The 18381-nt window shown below is 61.7% G+C and overlaps 3 protein-coding genes across 12 annotated transcripts in view; 1 reads left to right on the forward strand and 2 right to left on the reverse strand.

Annotated features, from left to right (window-relative positions):
* Positions 1–2859: 2859 nt before the first annotated feature.
* LOC130851059 (uncharacterized) overlaps positions 2860–18381 on the reverse strand; it is a 30156-nt gene continuing 14634 nt past the window's right edge. Inside the window, exons 3-5 of one of the 6 annotated variants that reach the window (XR_009053112.1) lie at positions 3901–3974; positions 3699–3800; positions 2860–3517 (exon numbers count right to left, since the gene is read on the reverse strand). The gene's annotated coding sequence lies outside the window, so the exon portion shown is untranslated. Of the gene's footprint in view, positions 3975–14980; positions 16410–16548; positions 16696–18381 lie in introns of those variants that run through there. The other 5 variants (XR_009053113.1, XR_009053110.1, XR_009053111.1 and 2 more) reach the window with 5 other exon arrangements.
* On the reverse strand, positions 4770–8048 carry LOC130851061 (basic proline-rich protein-like). Its single transcript, XM_057730868.1, has 2 exons — positions 7953–8048; positions 4770–6295 (listed from the first exon to the last, which is right to left on the reverse strand). The coding sequence occupies exon 2, from the start codon at positions 5669–5671 to the stop codon at positions 4877–4879; it is 795 nt and encodes a 264-aa protein (XP_057586851.1). The 5' UTR covers positions 5672–6295; positions 7953–8048; the 3' UTR covers positions 4770–4876.
* The window catches only part of ASPG (asparaginase), a 34095-nt gene continuing 20500 nt past the window's right edge, over positions 4787–18381 (forward strand). For all 5 annotated transcript variants that reach the window (XM_057730862.1, XM_057730863.1, XM_057730859.1 and 2 more), the window contains exons 1-6: positions 4787–4917; positions 10213–10321; positions 10869–10980; positions 12543–12668; positions 14102–14185; positions 14871–14997. In XM_057730862.1, coding sequence (XP_057586845.1) covers positions 4836–4917; positions 10213–10321; positions 10869–10980; positions 12543–12668; positions 14102–14185; positions 14871–14997 — 640 coding nt within the window. In that variant the 5' untranslated portion in view covers positions 4787–4835. The remainder of the gene's footprint in view (positions 4918–10212; positions 10322–10868; positions 10981–12542; positions 12669–14101; positions 14186–14870; positions 14998–18381) is intronic.

An 18381-nucleotide genomic window follows, 5' to 3' on the forward strand; every position in this document is an offset into this window, starting at 1 on the left:
GAATCTCAAATTGAACTTTTAAAAGACCTCTCAAAGCCAGGAAAGCCATGCCAAGGTCTCATCCTCAGATTCTGTCTGTAATATCTACAGCTTAGGGTGGCTTCCTTTCTTCTAGAGGTCCCCCAAATATCTTGAGATTCTTGCACCTGTCGGGAGGTGGCCTTCATTATTCACCTGGAAAGGCTACTGGGAACTTAAGAGTTTCGGGAGGGATCAGGTAGAGAGAAAAGATAAATGTTTCAATTCTAATTACAAAGGTATAGTTTACCAAATTTAAGTCATTAGTAGCTTGAGGGGAAGGGTTTCCTTTAATAAGGAAACCCTTGGATTCCAGACAAAACCCCCCCAAATTATAACCATATCCATCAGTGTGCTCAGTCCTACGTGACTGATCCTTGATCTTCTACTAACAGTTTTATGAAGCCATCAGGTTTTCCATTAGAATTCTCTAATTTCTTACCCAGGTCAGCAGTCTGACTCAAAAGTGATCAGAAACGTGTACTTGTCTAAAAGTCCTTTATATGAATCTTCTTGAAGATGGAGCATTTTTGCAAAAGCATCTGAGCAAGACAATAACTATCTATAAATGACAAACGACTTTACAAGGCATGGTTAAAGATCTGATGGCAATGCAGTTGTCACACTTGGTTGCTGTTGTGACATACACTTTACGAGGATAACTAGAATTATGATTGATAACATTTTATCAGGATATGCCAGATTCTTAGGAGTTCCATAGAATTCCTAGACTATTTTAGTAAAATTTACCCATACAACATAACCTAAGAAGGTTTATCACTCCCTTGACGATGCTTCTCTCGTACTTTACCATACCAAATAAACCTGATTAGTTTAGTACGTTTCTTTGATAAGGAGAGAAAACAATTCTCTTGAGGTGTTCTGGCGGCCCTTGGGAAACCTCAAAGTTAGAGGTCAGACAAACTTCAATTAGAATTTGATCTCTCAAAAATATCAAAAAGGCTTTAAAAACCCTTGGTCAGATAGGATCATAGGTCTCTGTGAAACAATGCTTATTCACTTAACTAAGTGACAATAAAAGATTTCAAAGGTATATACATGAAGTTGCAACAGATTAATTAAAAGGTAAAAAAACTTTACAATCTGTTATCTAAAGCAGATTGATATTCTAAGAAAACTTTGTTCTCTTAACAAAGAGAAAATCATACTCCAGTTTTGCACCAGCTTTTTTTTTTTCTGTGCCACTCAGTTTGTGGGATCTTAGTTCTCCAACCAGGGATCGAACCTGCAGCCCTGGCAGTGAGAGTACTGAGTCCTAACCACTGGCCTTCCAGGGAACTCCCACCAGCTTATTTTTAATAACAAAATCGATTTACTCAAATTCAATCTGATCTTAGGCCTGACAACCATAGGATTCCTTTTTTTTTTTTTTTAATATTTATTTTTGGCTCTGTTGGGTCTCTGTTGCTTCGCATGGGCTTTCTCTAGCTGTGAAGAGCAGGGGCTACTCTATTGTGGTGTGCAGGCTTCTCATTGTGGTGGCTTCTCTTGTTGTGGAGCACAAGCTCTAGGTGCACAGGCTTCAGTAGTTGTGGCACATGGGCTTAGTTGCTCCATGGCATGTGGGATCTTCCCCGCCCAGGGATGGAACCCGTGTCCCCTGCATTGGCAGGTGGATTCTTAACCACTGCGTCACCAGGGGAGTCCCTAGAATTCCTTTTTAAAGATTTTTTTCCCCACAAACCTTCTACAACTTTCTATATCCATATTAATTTGTGCTTTATTTTCTTTACCATTTAGAAATAACCAGCTTTAGGACAAAATAGCTTTCTTCTTTTAAAAAATAATTAATTAATTTGACTGCCCCGGGTCTTAGTTGTGGCATGAAGAATCTTTTAGTTGTGACATGCAGGGTCTTAAATGTGGCATGCGAACTCTTAGTTGCAGCATGTGGGATCTAGTTCACTGACCAGGGATCGAACCCAGCTCCCCTGCATCAGGAGCGCAGAGTCTTAGCCACTAGACCACAAGGGAAGTCCCAGGACAAAGTTACTTTCTTTTCCCTTAACAAAAACACGTTTCCATTTCTTATACCTTGTTTTTCCTTGCATACAATAGTGTTTTCCTTATTAATTTTTAGTAGTTTTAATTACATATTTTAATTACAATTATTATTAATCTTAGTTTTAAAACCTTGAAAAACCTTAGTGAAAACCAAGGAGCAGGTAATTATGAACTATTTGTCGTAACAGCATTTTCTGATTGGCAAATTTAAGAACATAGTCTAGAACATAATTTTGTTCCTCAATAGGATGTAAGACCTGTCCAAATGAACAAAAACATCTTCAGTTTTTCTCTAAATAACAAGATAAAAGTAGGTAAAGCTAGACTTGCTTAGCAATGGATGCTTCGGGATCTTGTTTGGAAATGATATGGACATTCAATGAATTCCTATCATTTAACTTAATTTAGCAGTTTCAAGTTACCAAAAATCTGGAGAAACTATTTTTAAGTAGACAGTCCTAAAGAATACTTATTCCTAAAGAATTCATCTAGAAACTCTTATTTACATTTAATTTACTGAAAAGTTGCATCACATCAAGTTATTTTTCTTGCTGACAAATTTTGTAGCAGGAGAAAGATCTTATCTGACTTTTAGTAAACCTGGGTATAATAAAAGTATTATACTTAATAATGATGACCCTAGAGACATGTCTGTATTAATTAAACCAACAAACTTAAGCTTGTTTTCATTCATTAAAAATTAATCCTGGATAACGTGATCCTGAAATTCATTTGGGTTAGTTTATTTTATATTTCTGAGTATTTATAGGACCGCTTAATTGCCTTTAAGCTAATTAAACAGAGTTCTTTTACAAGTTAAATTTGGCAACACCACACATCTACAACACACACATATATAGAGATACAACACACACACACAGATACAACACACACACAGACACAGAGACCCCATAGTTCCCATTCCAAAATTTCAGCTATGAATCAGGTACAATAATACAAAATCCATCAGTTACATACAACACAGGGAATACAGCCAATATTTTATAACTGTCAACAAAAAAGTAATCAGTCAATTTAAGAAAGAAATAGAAACTTTTATTTGAGCCAGATTTGAGGATTATAACCCAGGAAGAGCATCCCAGAAAGTTCGGAGAACTGTTCCGCCTGTTAGAAGTCAAGGCACAGTTGTATAAATTTTTTGAGACAGAGGGCTGTACATCAAATGACCTATTATTGACGGTTTACGTAATCCAGATCTAAAGTCATCCTGGTGCATCACGTGACCCCTTACAAGGTCAAGAAGAAGTGTTACCATTTAAGGAGTTGTCTTGTTGATGCTGGGAGAACACTCCTCTTTATCGTTGAGCTGTATTCCTGCTCATGGGGGAGGTCTGGTCGATGCCACACGCAGATACACAATGCACGATGGGGGCAGGGAGGGGGCCAAAGGGCAGAGAAGAGTTTTTTTGGGTTTTTTTTTTTAAGCTCTTTATTGGAATATAATTGCTTTACCCTAGAGAGAGAAGAGTTCTTATGTTAAATTTTTCTTGTCTTGCCATAAAATATGAATTTTACTTCACATAACTATAAATGGAGTAATAACTTTTAAAAATTGACTCACCATATTGTAACATAATATTTACATCAACTATACTTCAATAAAAATAATAATAGCAAAAGATAAAGCTACCCACCTCCCCAAATCCCATCAGTTACAAAAGGGGTTGGATTCAGGCTGGGTTTCTGGCAGATGGAACAAATCAAGGTCACCTGTTTAGATGGCTAAATCCTTTTCCCTAATACACAGGAAGAAGACGGCGGTATTTGCCCCTGACAAGTCAACTTCCAAATTACCCATCCCTCCCCCTTTTGTTTTTTCCTTAAGATAAGACTTACCTTCCTGAGATTTGCATTTTAAAAAGATGGCCTAGATTAGAGTTCCCAAAGAGGACCAGGTAGAACATTTACATCTGAAAGGCACAGGGGGAGAAAAGCAAGTTCCTCTTAGGAAGACTTTGTTCCCTTAAGGCCAGAATTTTATTTCATCACTTCCACGGAATCAAAGTCAGGCGGTGTGGGAGGGCTCTCTCAGGAGAGGAAATAGTCTTCCAGTAAACCACATCGTGGTCCCTGCCCTCCCTCCGCCCGCCGGGCTCCCCGCCTCCCACCAGTCGGGGTTCAGGGCCTTGGTGCGCCGGCCCCTGGCGCGGGAAACGCGGACGCTGCATCCATCCGAGATGAAGCCTGCCGCTTGTTCCCGCCCGCGCCCTGCAAACTCCTTCCCTTCGCTCGGCTAAGGCCGTCCTGGGACTGAAGGCCGTGGGCTCCGTCCAGGCCTCCTGCACCGTGCGAGCGGGCGGGCCGGGGTCTCTGCCTGCCCCCGCCATCCCGGGCAGCGGGCCCCAGGGCGTGGCCAACCCTGCTGGGTCCGCCGGAGCGCCAGAGCCTGGGGGGCCTGCCTGGGCCGGGCGGGCGACCCCCCTCCGCCTCGGGGGTCCCCCGGCACTGCCGGCCGGGAGACACCTGGCCTTTGCGCCACAAGCACAGCCACTCGAAGCGCCCCGGGACTCCGCGCTGACATCGGCTCGCCTGGGACCACGTGGGACCTGTCCCCCGGCTCCCCAAGCGGGACGGGGCCAGCCCCGCCCCTCCCCCACCCCGGGACCGGCGCGGGGCGCGCCTCCGCCCCCAGGCGGGTCCCTCGGCGCCCCCCCGGCCCCGCCCCGCCCCGCCCTCCCCCGGGCTGGCCCCGCCCCGCCCCCGGGCAGCCCTCGGCGCGCCCCGCCGCCGCCCTGAGCCGCGCGGTCCCCTCGGTCCCCTGGGTCACGGGCATGGCGCGCGCGGCGGGGCGCGAGCGGCGGCTCCTGGCCGTCTACACCGGCGGCACCATCGGCATGCGGAGCGAGCGCGGCGGTGAGTGCGGCCCGCGGGCGCGCCGTCTGGCGGGTCCGGAGCCGCCGGGCCCCGCGGGGTCGCAGCCTCGCGCCCGCCCTGGCCCGCCAGGCCGGCCGGCACGTGTGGGGGGCCGCGCGGGGCCCTCCCGCGGGCCCGCGGGGCGGCTGGGAGGCGGCGCGCCCGCTCCGCGCGGGGTGCGGCCGGGGCTCCCCCCGGGCGGAGGGCGCCCGGCGCCTTTGGGAGGTGTTCCCGTGCACGAGGACTCCGGGCTGGCCGGGCGCTTCGTTTCCTCCGCCGGGTGACTGGCCTGGCTCGGGTCCTCGAGGGCCTGACTGCTGGGCGCGGGGGAGGGCCTGGGCCGGGCTGGGGGCTCCGCCGGCCGCAGGGCACCTTCGGGCAGGGCCCCTGTCTGGGGAGCCTGGGGCCCTTCGGGGGTGGGAAGGGGACCGCACACTCCTCCAGAATGTTCCAGCATTCCCGGGAGAGCAGACACGGCCTGTGCGCTCCACACAGGTCCCCCCCCGGGGTCCTGGGATGTGGGGGGCGCTGCCTCCCGCGGGAGGGGCCGAGACCACTCCTCAGCCTCATTCTGAGCCTCTTTTCCACTCCTCTGCTGGTTCCCGTGGGCGCTGGCCCTTCTCCGCCCTGGTCCTCCCCGGATCCCTCCCCCGCCCTCGCCCCCTCCCTGTGGCCCCGGCTGCCTGTCCTCACACCTGGGGCTGCCCCACATCTGGCCCTGGAGTGTCCTGCTCGGAGCTGCTCCCAGCTCCATCCCTGGGGCCTTGCCAGAGCTGCCCACCCCCTCCCACCTCAGAAGCAACTCTGGTTGTGTCACCCGCCCCCCGCCTTTGCCCTAGTGTGTCATTGTCATCCTCCGCCCCGCCCCCCCCCCCCCCCCCCGCCCTGGCACTGCCAATTTACAGAGGTCTCTTGAGGCCCACTCCTTGCTGGGCCCCAGGACTCAGACACCCATAGACTCCTGTCCTGGAGGGGCTCAGGCATGGGGGGGCATGGTTTCCGCATCCCCTCATACCCTTCCCCCCAGCTGGGCTGCCTGGGAGTCTGCCCCGTGCTGCCCCAGGGCGGGGTGGCGAGAGGGGAGCGGGGTGGCTCTGTCCGCACCCTCGGGCTGTCTGGGGCCGTGCCCACCCCTGTCGCTGCCCCTGCAGGCTTGGCACTTGGCCAGCTATGGTTCCTGTGACTCCATCGAGCACGACTCCTTGCTCTCAAGGGTCCAGGCTGTGGGACAGGGCGGGCTCTGACCCGGATCCCCCCTGACCTACGTCGTGCCGCCTGGCCGCGCCCACCTTGCGGGGGGCCCCAGGGGCTCATTCTTACGGGCGCTGCATTTTCCGAAGCAGTTGCAGACTCCCATGTCTGGAAGGTGACCTGGAGCCTGTGACGAGAGAGATTGTGTGTGGTGGGGAGTGACTTCCAGACAGGGAGGGTCTCCCAAGGGCCCTCAGGGAGCACCCCAGGCCGGGGAAGAGGGAGAGGGGGGTGGATGGAGGAAGCAGGCCTGGGCCTGGTGGGGAGCTGTGCCCGGCTGGGGGCTGGGGGCACTCCGGGCCCTGCCTGCCCGGGGATTCCGATGGGTGGGGAGGCCTGCAATGATTAACTGGTCTGGCACAGGCGGTGGGGCTCCGCCCCGTGCCGGGCGGGGAGGGGTGGCCACAGCAGAGCTGTTTGGATTGTCACTGTTGGGAGCGTTTCTGCGCCTGCTGGTAAACAGCGGTCTGCAGGGCACTCGGTGCCGCACACGTGAGCCCTGCCAAAGGTCACAGTGGCGCGGGGAGGGCAGAGGCCGTGGCAGCTAGGGACACCCCTCACCCATCCCCTCTCTGAGTTCAGGGCAGATGTCACTGGTCAAGGGGCATCAGGAGTCCAAAATCAGCCGATAACCCTGAGCCCGGGGCCGAGCAGCGTTGCTGTGGAGGAACCCAGGTGCCCTGAGCGTCCCTCGTGGGCCGGGGCCTGGTGGGCACGGCAGCGTGAGCAGAGCCTCGGGGCCTGGCAGCTGAAGGTGCCAGGGCGTCCCGGGAGGCCACAGGGGGGCCTGGCAGCCAAGCCTCATCCAGAGGGGTGACGTCCATGGCTTCGTGTGCCCTCAGCCTAGACCCCCTTCCTGGACAGGTTGCCGGCCACACGCTCACAGGTTCACGTTTTATAGCCCGGGCTGTCCTGGGGCCAAAGCGGCCCTTACGGGGGAGTGTCTGGTGGAGCCACTCCAGTGACTCAGCTTCCTGCCGGCCAGTCCGGGATGAGAGCCGGCTTCTGCTTTTGCAGGGCCTGAAGCCCAGGGGCCCGTGTTAAGAAAGAGAATACAGTTTACAAAATCAGAGTTAGATGTGAAAGCAGGTGTTTGTTTTGTTTTGTTTTGGGCCAGTACCATGCGACATGTGGGATCTTAGTTCCCCGACCAGGGATCGAACCCGCACTCCCTGCGGTGGAAGCGCAGAGTCTTAACCGCTGGACCAGCAGGAAAGTCCACCCCGCCCTTTTTTTTTTGGAACACGTATTTAGAATGACGGAGGAAGTCACAACAAACTGCCAGTGCTTAAGAGTATTACAAAACTCAGAAAAATAATTTTTTTGCGTCGAGTTCCGGACACTCCCTCGTTGCTGTTTCCCCCACATTTTTGGCTGCTTCGTGTCACAGCGCGTCAGCAGAGCTTTGCAGGGAGAGCAGAGCAGGAGGAAGCGCAGCCTCTCTTGGGCTGGTTTCGCCCATCCACCCACACACTCCCCAGGCGGGACACCAGGGTCTGGTCCTGCGGCACCCCCTGGCCCTGCCCCTTGCCACCACCCCGAGGCGTGGCATGTGCCCGGAAGCCAGTGCCCCACTGTCCACTAGCAGCAGCCTTGCTCTGGGGGGCGGTGATGGTGCACTTGCCCCGTCAGTGGATACCCAGGTTTCCATGGATACCCCAGTACCACCCACCAGGAGGGGAGCTGGAGTGGAGAGTGGTGTGTGAGCTTCCTGCGGCTGCCCTGACCCATGACCACAAACCGGGGGCCGAGAGCAGCAGAAGCGTCTCTCCGCGGGCACGTACCCCATCACGCCAGGCCGGCGTGTGTCTCTGCCCTGTCCTTACACTGCCTCCTCTGGGTGTCAGGTCTCCCTCTGCCTCTGTCTCACAAGGATGCGTGTGGTGACACCCAGCACCCACCCACATGAGCCAGCATCATCTCCAGGTTGTGGGGATGAGGAGGGGACATCTTTGGGGGTCTGCCAGAGACGGGTGGGTGCTTCAGCCTCTCTCAGTGTCCAGGGAGGCAGGTGTGTGTCCCGGTCACACGTCAGGCATCTTGGCAGGGTGGCCAGGCTCACAGTCACGCACTGATGTCCCCTCCGTCTCCTGAGCCCCATCACTCCTGGAGCAAAGTGTATGGAGCCCGTACGGGGGGGTTCCTGGGGGCAGGGCTGTTCAGGGTGTACCCCGTTGGGTCTCCTCCTCTGGCTGGGAAGATGGTACCACAAACATCCTTGGGGCCCACGTGGCTGTGCTTGCTGGGGGCTGGCAGGAGCTGGGCCTGGGGTTTAGCAGGTGGCCATACGGAGGGGGCATTGGGGGCGGGGAGCTGGTCTGAGCAAAGACACGTGGCTGAGGAGCACAGCCCTGCTACCCAGAGTCTGCTCACTTCTGGCCCACGGACGCTGTGGATGCTGCGGGACGGGAAAGGTGCTGATGTGTTACTTGGAGGGGAAGGGAGCGGGAAGCGGACCCCTGCTGGGAGCTGCAGGGTGGGAGCTGGGGGGCCAGGGCCTGATGCTGGGCCGCTGACCCCAAGGAACGGATTCACTTTTGGGGAGAGATCCTGGCCACAGTCCTGATGGGGAGACAGACTCACGGTGGCCTGAGGAAGGACTGAGGGGCAGGGGTGCCCTCATGGCTACGGTGTGCGAGCTGTCGGGCTCCTTAGAGGGAGGAGAAGAGGCAGAGGTGAGGTCAGAGAGATTCAAAGTGGGAGAACTTCCCCCCCCCCCCCCCCCCCCGCCATCTCAGGCCCCAAGCCTGGGGTGTGGGCAGCGTCTAGGCTGGGAATGCGCGTGGACAGGCATGGAGCTGAATTCCGCTGACAGCCCAGTGAGCCTGGACACAGACTCTCCCCCAGCACCTCCAGACTATGAGATAATAAAGGATGCTGTTTCAGCAGCCAAGCTGGGGCAGTTTGTTATGCAGCAGCAGGAGACTGATACACCTGGCAGAGGGTGAAGGCTGGGAGCGAGGTCATCTCCCAGTGACCACTGACCCTGGTCCTGAAAGTCTTACGTGTTTCCTCCAACATTGCTTCTCTGTAAGGGTGCCTATCTCCTCTTCATTTAGTTGTTTTTCTGGGGTTTTATCCTGTCCCTTCATCTGGTACAAAGTCCTCTGCTTTTTCATTTTCTCTATCTATCTGTGGCTGCGGTTTTCAGTTCCACAAGACAAAATACTGCTGATACTGCTTGATACTGCTGTCTGCCCTCTTCCAACATTGCTTCTCGAGGTGGGGAACCTGTTGTTCTCACTGCTGTGTCTGGGCATAGCTAGGCACATGGGAGACGCCCAACAGAACCTCAGTGAGGGGTGTGAATGCCTGGAGAAGTTTAGCCAAACTGCCCAAGGTCACAGAGCTTGCAGGGAGCAGGGAGGGACAAAAAGCCAGGCCCTGATGCAAAGGTTCTTCTGGGAGTCTTTGCCACGAGTTTGTTTCCAGGAAACACTCATGACGTCTTAGAACACACACCATTTCTGCCCAGTGCCTCCTTAGGTGCATGTTTCTGGGACATGGAAGCTGCAGGCAGAGGGCCTGGGCTGGGCCCTGGAGGGGTTACTCACAGTCCAGGGAGGGAGAAAGGGTAACCGGAGAGTGTGTAGGAAGGGCACCAGGACCTGGACATCAAGGAGGGCTTCCTGGAGGTGGTGCCTTGCACTGGGGCGAAGCACCTGCCAGGTGAGAAGGGGGAGGAGCAGAGGACTTCCAGGCAGAGACAACAGTGTGTCTGTGGGCTGAGCAGTGTGGGCACATGTGGCCGAGTTGTGAGAGGGCTAGGGCCCCCTGAGCCTTGGTGGGGGGCGTGGGCTCACCTGGAGTTGGGTGTGTTAGCCAAGGAGCGGCCGGAGCCCCTGGGCTGTCTGGGTAAAAGCAGTGGTCCAGACATGGGGCAGCTGCCCATCCTCACCAGGGCCCTGGGGCAGCTGCGGGCCCGTCTGCCCAGCCCGGGCCCCTGTCCGGGGGGCTGGCCCCCGGGGAGGAGGGGGGAGCTGACAGCTTCAGGGGGTTGGCTGGCCGTGGCCGAGGGCCTGTGACCCCCACCTCCGCCTGCAGTGCTTGTCCCCGGGAGTGGCCTGGAGGCCGTGCTGCGGACCCTGCCCATGTTTCACGACGAGGAGCACGCCCGGGCCTGTGGGCTCCCCGAGGACACCCTGGTGCTGCCGTGAGTGCCGGCTCCTCGGCGTCCCGGGAGGGGTCACGGTGGGGGGTGGGGGGGGCATCCTGAGACTGGCACCTGCCAGGCCGGCGGAGCAGGCTGTGGCTTCTCTGAGGATGCTGTCCCCACGGCCTCCCACTTCGATGGCTTTAGAAGTGACCGCAGCCCCCTTTGAAGTGAGCCACACGGGGACTCAAACACATCAGCAGAGGCAGGGGCTGGCCCCAGCTGCCCCGCCTGTGAAGGTCCCTCTGTTCCCCGTGCGTCGCCCCGGCTGCCCGGTGCTCTTCACTGCTGGCCGGCTGAGCAGGGAGTCGCCCTCCTGGGCGCTGACCTCTTCCTGCCAGGGTCGTCCTGGCGTACCCAGGGACGGGGACACTGCCTGGAGCAGCCCGTCTTGGCCTGTCCTCGGCCCCTCCCAGGGACCACGGTCCTTGTGCCTGGGGCCTCGGGTGGAAGGGAGGCTGTGGAGGTGCAGGAGCCCACCGGATGGGGAGAAGGGGGACGCAGAGGGAGCGGCCCAGAGTGCGAGCCTGCCGTCCGCCTCCCGCAGGCCCGCCAGCCCCGACCAGAGGGTCATCTACAGGGTGCTGGAGTGCCAGCCGCTCTTCGACTCCAGTGACATGACCATCACCGAGTGGGTTCAGATCGCCCAGACGATCGAGGTGACTGGGGAGTGGGGTGGGACTGGGAGGGCGTGGGGCCAGGAGGCGCGTGGGTCATATCTCAGCTCCAAGGCTCCCAGGGCCCTTTCATCTGCACCCTTTGGACGTCGAGACGGCGTCCACTGGTGAGGGAATGGCCAGGGTGGCCATCTCGATTTGTTCAAGCAGTTAATTTGCCCCAGTTACTGTCCTGGGCTGAGACACGCGGTGCTTGCCTGCAGACCGACCAGCTCCATGCCTGGCCCACACCTCCTCTGTCCACCACGCCCACCCTGGAGCGCAGTCTTAGTGGATCTAGGGCCCATAAGAGGGTGCGGAAGCCCGCGAGGGCTTCATGGTTTGCACACAGTGTGGACGCCTTACCCGTGGCCAGAGCCACCGCCTCTCCCCGCGCCCCCCCCCCCCCCCCCGCCCCGTCAGCTCTCTTCTCTATCTGCCCCCTCCCACTAGCGCCAGGCCTGGCCCCATCGGGCCCGTTTCTCACCTGCCTCCCTTGAGAAAGCCTGCTCCCCTGAGAGAGGCTTGTCACACAGGCTGCCCTTTCCTGGCAGCTGCGGGCTGGCCGCCCTCCCATGCTTGTCTCCTGCCTGGAGGAGAGCAGCTCGCGGGGTCTCACGCCTCTCATGCTGAGTGCCTGGGACCGCGCGTGGCCGTGGGCCTGGCCCTTGTGTCTCCGGATGCCTGCAGCCATGATCTGGGGCAGTCTTCCTGGTCTGTGGCCAGCAGCATCCTACACGGCTGGGGCCTGACCACCTTTCGGAGTGCCTAGGACGGTGGCCTGGCTGCAGGGTCCAGCCACGCGGAGGTTCACTGTGTGGCCAGCAGATGGCACCCCAGCCCGCCGCGCGGCTCGGCTTCCCTCCAGCTCCGGGCACAGCCTGACGGTCCTCTCAGCTCCCTGGACTGTGCTCCTCACGACCACAGCCTGGTCCAGCTGCCCACTGGGGCCCAGCCCTGGCTGCCTCCTAGGAGGTGGTGGCCGGAGGGCGTCCCTGAGGAGCTGGCCTGTGTGCCTGGGAGGCCTGCCGCCTGGCTGGGGGGCCGTCCCCGCGTCCTGCCTGCCTCTCACATCACAGCTCCCAGCGCTGGCTCTGCCTCGTGGCCGTCACTTGTGTCCACGCCTGGCCCTCCCGCTGGACCAAGGGGCTGGTTGGCTTGCTCCCCTGGCAGCCCCTGCTGTCCCGGGGGCAGTGGTCGCTGAGCAAGGGGCCCTCCAGGAGCACCGAGCTGACCCGTGTGCGTGGGAGCCCAGACCGGACATCGAAGGGGAAGACTGTCCCATCCTCGGGATAAGCATGTCCAGAGACCCCGACCTGTGTTCTCTTGCGGACGAGGGGTATCATAGGGAGACCCCCGGGGTCAGGGGAGGAGGCCCCCTTGGGGGCGAGGGGAGCACGGCGGCCGGACTCCAGGCAGCGGCTCTGTTCGCAGGGGGCATCCCCAGCAAGCAGTGACCAGGGTCCCGCGGGCGCCTGCCCGGTCCCTCCCGTGTGGGGCCCTTTCCTTCCTTTTCCGGGCGGTGGAGGGGCCAGGCCTGCCTGAGCTTGCCGCCCCTCCCGCAGAGGCACTACGAGCAGTACCATGGCTTCGTGGTCATCCACGGCACCGACACCATGGCCTTCGCTGCCTCCGTGCTCTCCTTCGTGCTGGAAAACCTGCAGAAAACCGTCATCCTCACCGGGGCCCAGGTGAAGCCCTGGGCTGCCCGGTGGGCGTGAGACTCTGTGGGTCAGGCCCTTCCTGAGGCCGCGGGGAAGGTCAGCACTGCGGGGGCCCCAGCGGGTCCTGCCCGGGGTGCTTCCTGCCCTGCAGGCGCCCGTCAGGGCCCCGGTCCCGCCTGGCGCCCGCCCTGCCGCCCTGTGGCCAGCAGAGGGTGCTGTCGGCCGTGTCCAGCTGCCCTGCCTTTGTCCCTCTTGTCATCTTCCCACGGTGGTTCCCAGCCCGTGCCATCCCTGGGGACCTGGGCACATGCCACCCCCTCCTCTCGCACCCTGACCCAGCACAACCCCCAAGGCCAGCAGGTGGAATATTCTAGAAAACTGCTGGATTTGAGGGGAGGTGGCAGGGGGCCCCCGTCAGGGCCCACATCAACGGCTGCGGGCAGTGGCAGGAAGGGGCGCCTGCAGACGACGCACACCCCAGCGCCGTCGGGCCAGCCCTCCCCGCGGTCCTGGAGAGGCTTCCCCGGGGGCAGAGCTCGGGAAGTCCCGTTGCCAGGCCTGCCGGGTGCCGACCTGGCTGCCTGCCCTTCTCTGTCCCTGGTCCCCGGTGGGTGTCACGGAGGGGCGGCCCCACTCAGGGAAGGCCCAGGGCCGCACTGCATACACCCCGTCGCTGCCAGGCACGTCCCGCTCAGAGCGTGAGTGGAGGGATGGCGCACAGCAGACCCTGGCTCTTCCCAGACCCTCCCGAGCCCCTGGGTGCAGGTGGCCCTCCGGCCTCTCCCGAGGGACGAAGGCAGGCGCTCGAGCACGGCCGGCCCCAGAGGGACCACCCCCATGCTCTTCTGGCCCACACACCGGCCCTGACGGAGCACCTCTGTTATAACCCTGGGGCTGCTCCTCTTCCTCTGGAGGCCCTGTGCGGACCCGCCCCCCGCACACCCCACAGCAGTCCAGCCCTTTTTTGCCTTCCTGGGCAGTGGTGCTGGGCGGGTGCTGGTCAGAGGTACCCCTGGGGCACTGGCCCCCACGAAGACACGGGAGCAGGTCAGAGGCCCCGCGTGAGGCTTCTGGCCATCGCACCCACCCATCGTCTGCCCTCAGCCAGATTCTGCCCACGCGGCCCAGGAACCGGCCGGGGCAGTGAGGGAGCAGGGCCTCGGTGCCCTGGGGCCAGGGAGCTGGGCTGGGCAGCGGTGGGTCCCTGGGGTGGAGCCCATCATGCCCTCCTGCAGTGTGGGGACTGGCTGGCCTCGATAGCACTGGGGCCCTCGGGGAGCAGAGGGGGCCGGGGCGTGGGCCAGGCCGGCACGGTCAGTAGGTGCAGCTCCCTGAGGGGTGGTCCCCGCTGGCCGGGCCTTCCCCTCCCCCTCTCCTGGACCCCTGCCCGGGCTCCGCCGCTGGGTCCTTCCCATGCTGCTGGAGCCTCAGCCCTTTCCTCTCGGCGGCTTCTCCCCCAGGTGCCCATCCACGCGCTGTGGAACGATGGCCGTGAGAACCTGCTGGGCGCCCTGCTGCTGGCCGGCCAGTACGTGATCCCCGAGGTACCTCCGCCCGCGGGCTGGGTGGGCCTGCGGGTGTCGGGGTCCGGCGCTGGGTGGGGGTGCCTGCGTGCTCCCGGGAGCCCAGGTGAGGGGCTCTAGGGTGTGGCGCTCAGGGGGACGCGCAGGGGAGGAGTTGGCAGGGTTTAAGGAGCCGTCTTTCACCTTGAATGTGAAATATACCGTCACTGTAGAGAAAATGGGAACATAGAGAAGGCAGCAGGAAACAGTCACTGCCTCTCACCCTTGAGACACGTCTGCTGCTTCAAGCGTGCAGGGTTTTCTCTGGCTCGCATATATGTGTACATATGTGACTTACCTGTATTTACATTGTCTCATGCCCGTGACATGCTATATGTTTGTTTATGTCACGTATGTATGTACGCATGTACGGGGCGTGGTTCTGCGGGCTCTTTTCGCCTCACGTGGCGATACAGGAAGACACTTACAAGACCCCCCCTCACACCTCGGGGGTCGGGAGAGGAGCCCTGGGAGGTGGGCGCCTGCCCTGCAGGGGGGCCTCCGCGCGCTGTTCAGGGCGCGTCTCACTGCTGTGGTCCCCCCGCCCCCGCCCCAGGGGAACAGCTCCTGCGCGGGGCAGGGGCCCGGCTGAGTGCCTGGTGGGCGAGGGGACGCTGGGGGCGGCAGGGACCCCCCATCGCTGAGCATCTCCCCCCCGCCCCCGCAGGTCTGCTTGTTCTTCCAGAATCAGCTGTTTCGGGGCAACCGAGTGACCAAGGTGGACACGCGCGGGTTCGCGGCCTTCTGCTCCCCCAACCTGCCGCCTCTGGCCACCGTGGGCGCTGACGTCACACGTGAGCGAGCCGGGGGTGTGCGCGTCGCGCAGGGAGCTGTAGCGGGGACCGGGGGCACGGGCGCCCCGGGGCGGGAGAGCACAGCTCTCGGTTCTGCCCTGGGCTGCGGGGGAGCCGGGGGTGGGGCTGCTCAGAGCGGGAGGCCCAGCAGGGAAGCCCCGCTCAGCCGGGGGCCGTCCCGGGCCAGGCCACATCTGGGGGACCAGCCCCTCGCGTGCCCCGTCCCGGCCGCCTGGCCCCGGGCCCAGGAGTCCCTCGGTGACCGTCCGTGGCCGCTCTCCTCGGCCTCCTGGGGCTGTGGTTCCGGTGGTCTTCCAGGGCAGTCTGTGCCCTGGGCCTGGCAGGCCGCCCGGCCCCCGCGTGGGGCTGCCTGACGCCGCCTGTGGGTGCTGGGCCCTGAGAGCCCCGCCGGGAGCCGCGCGCCTGCCCTGGCGCGGAGCTGCCTCCGGCCGGTCCTCAGGGCGCGCGGCGGGGCGGGCGCTCAGGCCTCGGCCGCCCTCGTGGCCGTGGAGGCTCTCCCGCCAGGGTGTCCGCCCTCCCGTGGCGTCTCCAGGGCCCTCCTGGCCCCCTCCAGGTCCGCGGTGGGCATGGCCAACCCCTCCGACGCCCTCCCGGCACCCGGCCGCCCCTCCCCAAAGCAGTGTGACGGCTTCGCTCCGGCGGCCTTGCCGTCCACCCAGCCCTGCCGTCTACGCAGCCCTGCCGTCTGCGCACGGCCCCCATGCCTGCCCTGTGTCTCTTCCTGACCGAGCAGTAGGTCCTGGGGCAGGTGGTGGGATTCTGTCCCGGGACCCTCCTGGGGGGATCCAGGGCCTGGCAGAGCCTGTCGTCCCTTGGGGGTATGTAGAGCCCTTAAAGCCTTGCCTGGGGCAGGACGGAGGCAGCCCTTCTCCCTGGACTGCCTGACTGCATCGTCCTAGCCCCTCGGGGGGGTGGTCGTGGCCTCGCCCACGCAGGCAGGGCCTGGGGGGGCCCGGAGGGGGCAGTTCCAGGAGGCCAGCACGAGAAGGGTGCTTTGGGGTCGTCTGGTGCAGCGGGGGCACCCTACCCCCAAAGGAGGCACAGATCAAGGCTTGGGGAGGGTGGGCTGTGGGCAGCCGGGTCCTTGACCTCCTAGAGGCGGGGCTTCCTGGAACGTCCCCACACAGGCAGGGACCCGCAGCGGCCCTTCTGGGAAGGTGGTGCGGACCAGGAGCCTGGAGGGGTCCTGGCCGGCGGCGGGGGGGCCTGCAGCTGTCCGTAGAGAGTAGATGGAGGAGTGGGCCCTCTCCGGGACTGGGTGGGCTGGTCGTATAATGTGAAAGCCGCCCCCCGACCCCTTTGCCTTTGAGACGTGGGCATCCAGGCAGGACTTCTGCCAGGCGGTTGTGGGGTCACGGCGGGCAGGGCACGAGGAGACCACCGCGTGGGAACTGGAGACAGAGAGGGAGGGACATTGCAGCCCCTAGCTCTGACTTCATTCCGGGGGTCTTACCCTGCCCACCCACCCTGCCTTCCCGAGTGTCTGGGTGGGAGGCTGGGGGAGGTAAGGCCCAGAGCACAGCGGCGCACCTGAGGTGTGCACAGCATGCCTGGGGTCCTGCAGGCCACGCAGGGGTCACGTGCTTGCTGAGGGCCAGAGCCGGGAAGGCTTCCTGGAGGAGGGGGTGGGTGTGCGGGTGCTGGCGGGCGGATCAGCTTCCTTGCTGTGGTGCCAGCCTGCTGAGGAAGGAAGAACGGGCGGGAAGGAGGGGGTGACAGCCGTGCAGGCCCGCCTCCCCCGTGGGGGCTGAGTCACACGCTGTCTGTGGCTGCGAGGGGGGCTTCCAGGACATGGGCCGATGGCAGGCGCGGCGCTCACCCTGGATCCCTGGGCCCTGCCGGTGCCAAGCCCGGGCCGGCCTCGAGGCGCCGGGCACGCTGATGCGGGCTGGGCGGCTGGGTGGGCACGGGGCTGAGGCTGGCCCGCAGGGGAGAGGCCGCCCTCGGACCCCCGGGCCCATGGTGCCGGGAGGACTGTGTGCCCCCGGCCAGGGTGCCCGTGTGGTGTGTGCGAGCCCCAGGCTGGTCCTGGCACCTGGTGCGGAGACCCACCAGGCTCTGTCGGGGGTGTGCCCGGCGGGGCCCTGGCGGTGGGGCGCAGAGGGGGGCCGACACCGGCACTCGGGCGGCCAGCGCCCTCTCACTGCTTTCTGCTGCCTCTTCCCTCCCCTCTGGGAGGCCGTTAGAGACGAAGGGCTCGGGGCTCAGGACGGGGAGCCGCACCGGCTGGGGTGGGGTGTACTGGGATGCTCCCCCACCGCCGGCCCTGCCCTTCCCCGAGTGGCGGAGGCACGTGTGGTCACACTGGGCCTCCAGGAGCCCCAGGTCCTCCCTGTGCAGAAGCCCTGGCCCCGGGGGGGGGGGGGGTCAGGCCCGGGCCAGCGGGGCCCCGTGTGCCCGGTGCACGCGGGCTCTGCGGCGTGGCCCTGTGGCGGCGCCGTCGGGACCAGCGGGGAGCTCGCCTGGCCACGGCGGGCCTCGTGCCACCTTCCCTCCTCTCGCGGCCCCTCTGCGCAAGGGGACAGGGGTCCCCTGGTGTCCGGCAAGCCAGGCGGAAGGACTTGGGGTCCCATGGGCTCTCTGGGGGATGGGCTGGCCGGGCTGGAGGGCGCGGGCCCTCTGTCTCCGTAAACCCACCCTCTGCAGCCATCAGTCCTGGCTGGTGGCCGTGCTCCCACCCGCCGCCGTCTTATCGGCTCGCCCAGCTGGGGCCGGGCCCTCAATTAAAGGATGCCTTGCGGTGCTGACGGATGCTGCGGCTCCCCTCCCCCCGGGCCCCTCCCCCCGGGCCCCCGGGCCCCCCGCCCCCACCCGCTCCCTGTGCAGGGGCAGCATGTGTCCAGCGTGTTTCTCAGCGTGTCAGCACCTGAGACGTGCTCTGGTGGAAACGGCGGGAGGCTCACAGGCTTACACCCCTCACAGGACAGGGTGGCGGAGGAGCCCTGGGCGGGGGTCCTGGAGCCCCTATTCCCCTCCCAGCTCTGCATCTGACGCGGGGCCACCTTGGGCAAGGCCTTGCCCTCTCTGGGCCTCAGGGTCCCTGGGCTGGACGTGGGGGTCTCCTTGGTACCTGCTCCCTCCACAGGCTCTCGCGGGGCATCATGGCGCCAGGCCTCTGCCTGCTCAAGGCTGCCATGTGCGAGGGGCCGAGACAATGGGACCCCGGGCTCAGCGCCGGGCTCCTGAGGGTCAAAAGGCCAAGCCTGCTGCCCAGACCCCTGCCCCGTGCCCAGCAGGGGGCTGGTGGTTCAGTCCCCACAGAGCAGCCGCCTTCAGACCACGGAGAGCCTGATCCTCTGGGGCGCGCTCTGCGTGGTGGGCACCGACCCCACGTAACTGCCCCCTCCGCTCTCCACGGGGCTT

The sequence above is a fragment of the Hippopotamus amphibius genome, chromosome 4 (assembly GCF_030028045.1).
Source record: "Hippopotamus amphibius kiboko isolate mHipAmp2 chromosome 4, mHipAmp2.hap2, whole genome shotgun sequence".
In the NCBI taxonomy this organism is placed as follows: Eukaryota; Metazoa; Chordata; class Mammalia; order Artiodactyla; family Hippopotamidae; genus Hippopotamus; species Hippopotamus amphibius.